This window comes from Vipera ursinii (genome assembly GCF_947247035.1).
Source record: "Vipera ursinii genome assembly, chromosome: 7".
NCBI classification, from domain to species: Eukaryota; Metazoa; Chordata; class Lepidosauria; order Squamata; family Viperidae; genus Vipera; species Vipera ursinii.
The window spans coordinates 48,893,581-48,905,933 of NC_139521.1; the positions used below are offsets into that span (position 1 = coordinate 48,893,581).

At 37.6% G+C, this 12,353-nt stretch overlaps 1 protein-coding gene across 1 annotated transcript in view; it reads right to left on the minus strand.

Annotated features, from left to right (window-relative positions):
• The window catches only part of FREM3 (FRAS1 related extracellular matrix 3), a gene marked incomplete at both ends in the record, with an annotated part of 85,767 nt that overhangs the window by 24,693 nt on the left and 48,721 nt on the right, over positions 1 to 12,353 (minus strand). The window contains 4 exons of the mRNA XM_083367762.1: positions 1,195 to 1,359; positions 2,267 to 2,464; positions 4,419 to 4,628; positions 5,356 to 5,505. Of these exons, the coding sequence (XP_083223888.1) occupies positions 1,195 to 1,359; positions 2,267 to 2,464; positions 4,419 to 4,628; positions 5,356 to 5,505 (723 nt within the window). The remainder of the gene's footprint in view (positions 1 to 1,194; positions 1,360 to 2,266; positions 2,465 to 4,418; positions 4,629 to 5,355; positions 5,506 to 12,353) is intronic.

Below are 12,353 nucleotides of genomic sequence, written 5' to 3' on the forward strand. Positions count from 1 at the left end.
CAATATGTTCTATTTTGTCATCATGTGCAATATCATAGTTGGATGAATACAGATCAAAACTCATTCTCATCACTCTGTGCTAGCATAAATTAAATCCCTGAATGGTAGAGATAGATTATGAATAGTTGCTTTCTGAAGTGTCATAAGACTCTCTTTCTTAGACCCCTCAGATACAATGTTAGAACAAATTAGCACATCAGAGATAATGTTAGAAGAAATTATTCATAACATTGAGCAGGTTTGTTTTCGGTAACTATACAGGGAAAGTCTGTACCAGAGGGTACACATGAAAAAAAAAGATTTTAAGTATTAAGGTTTTCCTAATAAGCCACTAAACAACAGAAAGTTGATAAACTTTCAGAGGCTATAATAGAAAGCCTCTTATCAGGCCTAAAGTATTTATAAATGTTAATTCTTTAGTGTGACCAATTTATATTCAGCTATGGTTCTCTCTCCACTTCAATTTTTTTATTTACTACTTTATTTTATTCAGTGGTGGAGGAGGGGCTAAACATTTCTACATTTTGAAAGAGGGGTACAGCTTGTACCCCATATTTCATAATATGTTACCTTCAAAAATTGTTCAAAACATGTCACTTGATTGAAATTTTTAATGTGACAAAAGAAATTATTGATTATATGTGATTAATGTTTGATACTTTTAATTAATATATTTTTAATTATATTTAATCTGTAAAAAGTCCAATTTAATGCTTTACCTGATACACATTAAAAATGTGATGCTCGTCTAGAAAATATAATAAAATAAAGGGTATTTTGTTTAAAACTATTTATTTTCTTAGACAATGGGGTTTAGTATAATTTTGAAGGAAACAGACAATTTACTATTATCTAAAAAAAGTTATTGACCATTTATTTATTTATTTTATTTATTTTAATTCCATTTATATCCCGCCCTTCTCTGAAGACTCAGGGCGGCTTACAAGTTTAGCAGTAGCCTTCATTCTATGTATATGGCTGCTTATTAGGGCTTTCACACACCCCCAAGCGGCATTTGACTTCTTTTCATGGCTTTAATTTAAATTTTAGAAGTATTGTCCCTCAATGTAGAGATTAGCGATATATAAACGAATTCTAATTTTTTTACATAGTGGTTGTCCATTTTCACACCCCTTGAAGTAATAATCTAAAGGTCCCTTTACAGAAAGAATAGCAAATGGCTCATCAACCTACTGTCCTCTTCATCCTTAATTTTCATCAGCACTTCTTTTGGCTCCCCAATGGAAGCACCAAACAAAGAGGTACTTTTTGGAGTTCCAAGCACCAGTCTGAACTCTTCCTCCTCTTCATAGATAGCATCGTCTTCCAAAACCACAAAACAGGGTTTTTCTATCTCTCCTTTAGGAAGCAAAAAGCCAGAGTAGCTGTTATAATATATTTTGACTCTTGGTGATGTCACAGATGTGTCCATTTAGGTTTGTTTGTTTTACAGCACTATGAAACCAGTTTTTCATTAACATATTCCAACATGGTTTTTCAATCTTCCCTGGAAATTCCTGGTGATCCTGAGCCAAATACTAGACAAGTCCAATTGCTTAGCTTTCAAGATCAACCAGTTCAACCAAGAACTGCCAACTGCTGAATCTACCATTTAACTTTAGAATCCATATTAAAATACTTATGTTATTAAATACTATCTTATATAATCACTGAATATTGGGATGTGTAAATAATCAATCTTGAGAAATTGATTTGTTTCGAGCTTCAGTTCCCTTCATGTTAATCAATTCTCCAATGCAATGAATTTTTGTTCAAAATATCCATAACAAAACTTATATTCCCCTCTAAAGTTCACAGGACTAAAAATGATAAATTTAAGGAACAATAATAACTAAAACAGGAAAAGAAAAAAACTATCCCCACTAAACTCTGCTTGATCAGGCAGCTACAAGCTCCTCTGTTCAGACAAAGAGTTAAAAAACACTTGAGGTACAAAAATCTTTTATAGTGTGGTTTGTATAACCATTGATTAATAAAAGACTCAACTGTTTCCATCATTGCAATGGAAGCAAAATCAGTGGACAACATGAGAACCTAGGTTTCTAGCTTTATATTCATTGAACTTTCAATTACAATTTGTATGTTTATATAGTATACCTGAATGCAAACACCCCAACATACATAAACACACATTAGAAAAATGATAAAAATAGGGCTTGGAGTGACTACATGGTGACTACATGGCCACATCTGATAGCAATGGGTTGCTTGCTGGGAAGTTATTTTATTTAAAAGGAGATCTTACCTGGTAGGAATGTTATTATTGAATCATCTGTGTTTGGTCTCTCCTCATAGTCCATCATAACCTGGGCAGAGCCTTGGCGAGTGTAGCAGCGGACAGTAGACTTATGATTAACATCTCCGTTTCGTAAGATTATAGCTTCCACCTGACCATCTTTTTCATTCACAATGTAGAGTGGTTCCTTAAATTGGACTTTGGGCACTGCAAAAGAAATATGAATTACTCTATTCCATAGTCATGTCCACCTCATTTAAGTTGTATATTCACTTTTCACTAATGTATGCATAATTAGCAGAACTGTCAAATTTATAATCAGGGCCAGTGGCGTAGCGTGGGGGGTGCAGGGGGGGCCGGCCGCACCGGGCACAACATCTGGGGGGGCGCGCTCGCACTCGCAGCTCTCTGCCCCTGCCTGGCTCACTCACTCTCTCTCACTGCAGTGCTGGCTGTGCGAATCCGATCCGAGCCGCCGGGTCACCACCCACTGTGGAGGGGGGGTGCCAGGCGTGCCCACTGGTTAGGGGGCGCAAATTACTTGCCTTGCCCCGGGTGCTGACAACCCACGCTACGCCACTGATCAGGGCTGCTCAGTTAAGAACTTGTTATATCAAAACAATTGGGGTAACTTGCAAAGGTGACTTACTTATCTGAATATACATTACTCTATACGCTGTACTCCTTTTATTTTAATTTGTCAGCCAAGATTATATTCTTGTGTTTTTGATATAGTTGATTACCTAATCAATAGTTTAGTTATGTTTACATATTATGACAAATACCTATGGCATGGGTTCTCTGCCATAGGTATTTGTCATAACGTGTAAACTTAACTAAACTATTGATTAGGTAGTCAACACAGGTTCTACCTATGTGATTTATAGATTGTGATTTATGAATTAAGAGGTTAAGAAAATACCACTGTATAATATGATGTCAGAAACCAGTTGATGGAATTGATGGAATTATTTTATATAAAGAAATTTAAACAAAAGCCATAAAAATACAGATAGGCCTCAAGTTACAACAATTCATTCAGTGATTGTTTGGAGTTGGAATGTCACTGAAAAAAGTGACTTTTGACGATTTTTCACTCTTACAACCACTGCAGCATCCCCAACATCAAGTGATCAAAACTCAGGCGCTTGGTAACTGACTCTTATTTAGAATGGTTGCAGAGTCCTGGGATCATGTGATCACTTTTTGCAGCCTTCTAACAAGCAGTCAATGGAAAAGCCAGATTCACTTAACAACCATGCTGCTAACTTAACAACTGCAGCGATTCACTTAACAACTGTGGCCAGAAAGATCATAAAATGGAACAAAATTCACTTAAAAACTCTCTCATTTAGCAACAGAAATTTTGAAGTTAATTGTGATTGTAAGTCGAGCACTACCTATACTTAAAATTTGATTTCTTGGAGTGCATTTTGTTAGAGCAGCATTCTCCGGCTTGCTGCCTTTAGGCATATTAACTTCCAAACTCCATATCATCAGCTGATATTAATCTTGTTTGCTAAAGATGATGGGAATTAGTTAAAGTTTTTAAGATACTAGGTTGGAGACAATTGTATTGAAGGCTATTAGTAAGAAAGTTTGTTCTAATTTTGTCTTTAATTGACAGGAAAACTATTTTCTTCATGTTTGAATAGTTACCAATGAAAGCTGTAAGATATTTAGTAGTGCCATTTTCTATTGTACTCTAAAGGATGCTGTTAGAAGGCAAAGTTACAAATGTTTCAAAATTATTAAAAATGAAGGAAAATTAATGGCAAAACGATACCACTAATTAACATCTTTTTTCCCAAAAAGAAAATACAAACTCCAGATCTATAAGATCTGCATTAGGCATTCCAACCTTTTCTGGAAGTGAAGTGTAGCTTAGGATGGTTCTCCAGATTTATAATGAACTCCAGTATAGTCTATGTCCTATTACTATCTTGGTAGCTAGATAGGTAGAAAGGAAAGAATGCTTTCCCTAAAATTCAGAATTCCTAGATATAATTTCCATTTTTTTTCCTAAAAAATATACAGGTTCTATTTTCCAAATTCAGTTTTAGCACTGTCTTATATGCACTTGTGCATCTGTTATCTTCTAGTTTTACCAAAGAATATTTGGTAAACAGTCAATTTATAGAAAACAATCTGCAATGCTTACAATCAGTGATGGTATCATTTATGATAATAGTAGCTTTGCTTGGCTCTCCAAGCACTGCATTCATTGGCATCTGAAGAACAAGTTCAAACTTTTCTGGGCCTTCAAGAACGGGCTGTCCTAGATCATCCAAGATAGTTGCACGAAAAGTCTGCATGTTTACCCCAGGAGCAAAATCCATGTTTTGGCTTATGCCAACATAATCAACTCCAGCTAAAAGAAGAAGAGAGGACATTTAATTATGTGAACACTAATGTTCATATGATCCAGATGGCAGGTTATACACATTTTCAAATGCTTTTTTCATGTATTTTGAACACCTAACCATAGGACAATTGAACTTTCTATCATGTTAGAGAACTGTTCTAGAATGTCAAAAGGAGATCAAATAAAAGGCTACAATAATCAAAATCACTTTTTGTCACAGGAAAACCATCACTGACCTTGTCTTGTTTTCATCTCTACTTTGAGATTATGCCAGGAAATTTCTAAATTTAACTGACATACAGGAATTAGAATGAGCAGAGCACAGGATATTGAATTTTATTTCCTCAAATTTGAAAGCATTTTTTTCTTTGAGGATACTGCTATAGCATATAGTTGAATTAGATAATTTTGTGGTCCCAGAATGTGGCTGTGCCAACAAAATAAGAGGGAATCATTCTGTGCCTTATTCAAACAATCTCATGGAATAAATTACAGAATATTGGAGCAACAAATTCATTGTACGTTCGGGCTGCTGGAAGTTTGCTTATATGGTAGTTTTCTATCTACCTGTTAGCTTATGAACAATATATAGCTCATATATATAGCTTATATATATAAAACCCTTAATGTCAACACAGGACAAAATGTTTGGTGAGAAGCTACTGAGTAGATATATTAGTATATATCTACTCAATAATTAGTATATATTAGTAATACAGATGAAACAATTCACCTTCTGCAGATACTGGTTCAGTTTTCCTGGAACGCACAGTGACAGTGGCTGCTTTAGACAAGTCTGTTCCAGTTCTCCAAACACGAACTTCTACATAGCCAGCACTCTCAGCCACATAATATTCAGTGCCACCAAAATAAAAAGCAGGTTCTGAGTCATAAAACAAAGATAGAAAAGAAAATGGTAATCACTTTTAAAAAAAAAGACCACAGAGTTCTTGTATTTAGTTATCTGGACAATAAAAAAAAGAGGGAAAACAAAGGATAAATAGTTTTGGAGATTTTAAAATGTTAACAATTGTCAGCTGACATAAAATAGGGGATCTATCAATATTTTTGGTTTTATTTTTAATGTCCCCAATATTTCCTAGATCATCACGCTGAGTCAAGATCAGAGAAAATCATGGGGAACATGCAATAACATATGTAACTTTCATGCGCTTAGTAAATTTAATAATTTGATTGATTGATTGATTGGGACTTATAAGTCGCCCTATCTCCTGAAGGACTCAGGGCAGCTAACAACAATAAAATACAATGATACAAAAGTTAAAAAGAATTAAATTAACAAACCCAATAAAATAAATTAAAATTAAAGTTAAAAATTAAAAAAACATTTTAAAATCCCTGTCGTCAGTCCAGGTCAGCCTGATGGAAAAGAAGTGTTTTAAGGCCGCGGCGAAAGGACCGGAGATCCGGGGCCATCTGGAGCTCAAGGGGAAGTTGGTTCCATAGGGCTGGCGATCCCACAGAGAAGGCTCTCCCCCTGGGGGTCACCAGCCGACATTGTCTAGCCGATGGCACCCTGAGGAGGCCCTCTCTGTGTGAGCGTACTGGGCGATGGGAGATCGTTCCCGGCAGCAGATGGTCCTGCAAATATCCCGGGCCTAAGCCATGTAGGGCTTTAAAGGTAAGTACCAGCACCTTAAATCTCACCCGGAGAACAACCAGTAACCAATGCAGCTCACGCAGGAGGGGTGTAATATGGGAGTATCGGGATGCTCCCATCACTACCCGCGCGGCCACATTCTGCACCAGCTGGAGCCTCCAGGTGGTCTTCAAGGGCAGCCCCATGTAGAGAGCATTGCAGTAATCTATACGGGAGGTAACAAGTGCATGAGTGACCATACATAGGGCATCTCAGTCCAGATAGGGGCGCAACTGGCGCACCAGGTGAACCTGGGCAAATGCTCCCCTGGCCACGACTCCAATATGATCTTCAAAACTGAGTTGTGAATCCAGGAGGACACCTAAATTGTGTGCCCTATCAACGGGAGGTAACACCTCTCCTCCCATAACCAAATATGGAAACTCTTGGACTAAATGAGATGGCGGTATGTAAAGCCACTCAGTCTTAGCCAGGTTGAGCTGGAGCCTGTTCTTCCCCATCCAAATCCATACTGCTTCCAGGCAATGGGACATCATGTTGAGGGCATCACTGAGTTGGTTCGGGGTGGAGATGAAAAGCTGGGTTTCATCAGCATATTGATGATACCTCACCCCGAAACCACGGATAATCTCACCCAGCAGCTTCATATAGATGTTGAACAGGAGGGGCGAGAGTACCGACCCCTGAGGCACCCCACAACTAAGGGGCCTAGGGGCTGACCTCTGCCCCCCTGCCAACACCGTCTGCGAACGGCCCGAGAGGTAGGAGGAGAACCACCATAAAACGGTGCCTCCCACTCCCAACCCCTCAAGACGTCGCAGCAAGATACCATGGTCGATGGTATCAAAAGCCGCTGAGAGATCTAATAGGACCAGGACAGAGGAATAACCCCTATCTCGGGCCCGCGAGAGATCATCCACCAGCGCAACCAATGCCACCTCCGTGCAGTACCCGGGCCTGAAACCCGATTGGTACGGATCCAGATACTCAGTTTCCTCCAGGACCAAAGGGAGCTGCCGTGCCACCACGCTCTCAACAACCTTCGCAAGAAAGTGAAGGTTGGAGACAGGACGAAAGTTATTTAAAATAGCTGGATCCAAGGCAGGTTTCTTGAGGAGGGGCCTTACCACCGCCTGTTTCAAGGTGGCAGGGAAGCACCCCTCAATCAAGGAAGCATTAATAACTGCTAGGAGCCAGCCTCGTGTAACCTCCCGAGCCGCATAAACCAGCCAGGAGGGACACGGGTCCAACAAACACGTGGAGGCACTTAATTTCCCCATGATCCTGTCCACTTCATCTGGAGTCACAGGATCAAACTCTTCCCAAATGTTCTCGGCCAAACCCATCGCTTCAAATCTGATTGTACTCTCCTCCTCCTTATTTCCATGTGAACTAGGGACAACTATCTGGCAAAGGGTAGAAGGGATCGCCTGGAAAGATAAGAACTGCTACCAAGGCAATAATAGGTATTCTCCAATAAATTACCTGAGAAAATAACTCAGGCAAAACCCTCCCTAATTCACATGAAGATAAATTGAGGGAGTGGGAAGCACATTCAGCCTTGCAAGATTATGTACAATTCAGGTAGTCCTTACTTATATACTGCCTTATTTAGCCATAATTGAAAGTTACATAAAGAAATAAAAAAAAAACCTAGCTTTGCAATCAATCCTTACATCTGCAGCATCCCACAGTTATGTTATCACTTTTCATGTGCTTCCTAACTGGTTTCCAAAAGCAGATTTAATGCTGAACACAGAAATAAAGCCACAAATTGCAGTGAGATGATATCTCACTTAACAACAGAACAAGGTTTTGTTATAAGGCCTTTGTGGCCATATGATTTTTTTGCTTAGCAACGACAGTGCTTAGTGACAGGGTTGCATGTCCCATTTGCAGTTGCTAACCAAGGACTGTCAGTAAAAATAGTACTGACCTTTATATCCCAAAGGTGCTTTTTCATGAGGCACCATCTAACTGGATGGTGGGGAATGGAAGGATTTATACTCCTTGCAAGCAGCTGATCATTTGCATTATTTCAGAGAGTCATTGAGCCACCTGGAAGATTACCTGTGTCATCAGGGTCACCTGAATAGTGCAAAAAGGTGTAGAGCCTTCTTGGAATTGCTGAAAGGACTGTGTTGTAGATTGGAGATAGATGATGTCATATCCATCCCACTCTGTTGAGAGAGGACTGTTCAATTTTGACATAGATGGGATCTTTCGCCCTCTTTCAAACCAGTGATCTTCTCTGTCCAAAATGTGGACTTTGCTGTCTTTGAAAGAGTGGACTTTGTCTTTTAAATGCAGATGGACTGCTGAATTTTGTCCTGATTAGTTTGTTCTTCTGCATTGGGCAATGCGTTTATGAAGTGGTTGTTTTGTTTCCCCAATGTACAGATCTGCACATGGCTCACTGCATTGTATATTATATTCCTTGCTGTCTGCAAGGAGTATAAATCTTTCATTCCCCACAATTCAGTCAGAGCTGAAGAAGCTTCTTGGATGAGAAGTGAAATGTCTTCAAAGAAAAACAAGGAAGTCCAGTTGCCTTGTGAAAAAGTACCTTTGGGACAACCATGACTGGATGACTAAGAATCTCCATAGACATACTGACCTTTATAGTTTCTTAGTTTTGTCTACCTTGCAGGGTTAGGATTCCGGTTAGAGTAACAGACTGAAATATTTGTGCAAACATATGTTCCAAACTTAATCTATCTTTCCCTTGTCATCTTTTAGTTAATGGTTCTCTCCTTTTTCCTTCAAACTGTCCTCCTTAATCTGAACAGATATTTATCCTACATATATTTACATATACTTAGCTCTCTGCAGTTAAGATCAATTTTTAAAAAAATATAATGATGTAAATATGTCAGGTATAAATCAGACTTTGAACTCATTCTCAGTTTATTTTGCCAAGTGCAATCTAAAACCCATTTTCTATAGTAGTATAACTGTGAAAATGCATCTAAAACATTAACCTTTGAAATTGAATAGTACAGAGTACTGTGGATAGTAAAGATCTCTTTTGTAGATTGGATATTGATAACAACAACACAAAATAAAGCCAATGCCAAATAAAATTTATATATAATAATACTCTTACATTTTATTGTAAGGGATAAAATTGAAGGAAGAACCTGTAAATCTCCAGCTTTGTAATAGTGTGCTGCAAAATAATTATGTCTTCTAAAAATGCAGAAATATTGATCAGTGCCTATTTCATGAGTTATTAATTAAACATATAGGCAATAGCTTAGAAACAACCCAGAGGCTAGGTGCTCCTCAAAGGTAAAAATATAAGCTCACATTTCCTCATATTAGAAACCAGTTTGTATAATCTATATTAACTCATGAGCTTTAATCACAAAGGGAAGCAAAGGGAAACTTTTTGAATAGCATATAATTTAAATCAGATAATGTAATTGCAAATTAAAGACAAAGCAAAACATTAACTGTTTATTATATCTTAAATTATGGTTCCTGTGACCATTGATGTTTAAGATTTTCATTCATCCCTCCCAAAGTCTAGGATGGCTATAATCGCAACATCTATTTGTACATTAAACTCTTTTATTTCCTTATCTATTAGCTATTTCATAAGTAAATAAAAATACTTTTATTGTTAAAAATACTAGCCTCCTCACAGTGAAATGTTCTGTGTAAACTACTCATTTAAAAGCCATTTCTGTTTTTTTTTCCAAAGAGGGCCTCAGAGAGTTTGCTCAAGGAGACTATTCCCCAGTGGTCCCTCCACAACTGAGAAACACGTGTGCCAGGACTGAAACCTGTTCTACCTGCCCTGCCACTTAAACATTCCTGTAGAAAACCATGGTAAGATTTCCACTTCCTTGTAAAATCACAAGTTGTTTGCATCTCCATCTTCAAAGCTCATTATCGTATAACTGGGTCCTTTGTTGAGTTACACATGATCAGGCAGCATGTTTCTGCATAATAGGAAAATAATACAGAACCCACAGCTTCCTAGAGTATGATCAAGGGCTAGTAACAAAACCCATATTGTTCACCCCTAGGAGGAATATGAAGATCAAAAGACTAGATTTTTTTGGTCTTGAGTACTTGATTATGCAGCTTTTTCTTTAACAGGAAACATGAGCAGTTTGCTGGTCATATAGGTCACCAGTTGTCATATTACTGTGCAGAGCAAACAAACCATTGATTACCTTCTAAAATTCTTAAAATTAAACCTTACTATCAGTTCTGTATGCATTATTTAATATGAGACATACAATTTTCATGATGCAAAACAACAGAATTTGTAATATATGATGAATTGACATTGTATCAAATAGAATCAAAATATAATTCTTTTACCAAATTACAAAGTAGATGCTGGATTAAACAAACAGAAGCTTTAATCCCGAGTACCTCAACTCACCATCCTCTATGTGTGGTGAAACTACTCTCTCAAAATTCTGGTTGGAAATTGTGAAAGCAACAGTCTCATATGGAAAATGCCAAACTGGGAGATGATATGTGATCTTCACTTCCTCCTATACTTCGGACATGTTTTATTTTTAAGGTTTTTTTATTTATTAAAATAAACCTATAGCCATAACTTAAAACAAAGAAATCAATAAATAAAATACAAAAATGACAGTCCATGGGTACTGTTGTCAGTTTTTAAACAATTCTGCATATTCATTTCTTGCTATTCACTAATAGAATTTATTTCTTTATAGAACGGCAGCCAATTAGTCCAAGAAAGTTAAGCTCTCCCAACATTTCTAAATAAGGAATGTCCTGTTATCAGAGTATTCTACATGTTGCCCAAAACAATGTCCTTCAAAATAATTTACATAAGATTATTTAAATAACTGTCCCGTTGTTATATCATCTGGCTCATTCTTTCCCTCCTTGATTCCCTCAGTTGTCTTAACTTCAGTTTCTATAATTACAACCTTACAGAAATGAAATAATGCATATCTGAACACTGATTAATAATGATTGAACTTTTTCTCTTCAGAGAAAAAGTGACATACAATGTCATAAATGGAATACAATGGAATAAAAATCAAGCTATTTGTAATGTCCTTATATGACCCTATTTATGATATCCTGTTTGGTTGATATAATGTCTTGTTCAGAAGCACCTTGCAATAATCCTCTACAATTTAAACACAAAGCCTGGTCATTTAGGTGCTGTGTATGTATGATTTCAATATTCACAATATTGGAAAGTGCTTGCCTGACATGGAATTACAGGTAATTCTTCGTTTAGTGACTGTTTGAAGTTACAATGGCACTGAAAAAGTGATTTATGACCATTTTTCACATGACTATTGCAGCATCCCAATGGCCATATAATCAAAATTCAGACACTTGGCAACTTTATGACAGTTGAGTGTCCTGGGGGCATTGTGACCATCTTTTGTGATCTTCTGACAAGTAGATTCAATGGGGATTAGATTTCAGTAAGGCATTTGACAAAGTAGACCACAATCTACTGCTTGGTAAGCTAGAAAAAGGTGGAATAGACAACATCACCACCAGATGGATTTGTAGCTGGTTGACAAATCATACTCAATGAGCAGTCCTCAATGGTACTCCATTCACATGGAGAGAAATAAGCAGTGACGTACCAGCAATGTGCAGCAGCAGCAAAAAAACTAATACAATCCTGGGTTGCATAAACAGAGGCATAGAATCAAGATCATGTGAAGTATTAGCACTGCTTTATAAAACCCTAGTGAGACCACACCTGGAATACTGCAACCAATTTTGGTCACCGCACTACAAAAAAGATGTTGAGACCTTGGAAAAAGTTCAGAGAAGAGCAACTAAGATGATCCAAGGCCTGGAGACTAAAACATGAAGAACGGCTGCAGGACTTGGGTTTGGCTAGTCTAAAGAAAAGAAGAAATAGTGACATGATAGCAATATTCCAGTATTTGAGAGGCTGCTACAAAGAAGAGGGGATCAAATTATTCTCCAAAGCACCCGAGGGCAGGACAAGAAACAATGGTTGGAAACTGATCAAAGAGAAGCAACCTGGTATTAAGGAGAAAGTTCCAAACAGTGAGGACAAATAACCAGTGGAACAGCTTGCCTCCAAAATCATGGCACTCAATCACTGGAGGTTTTTAAGA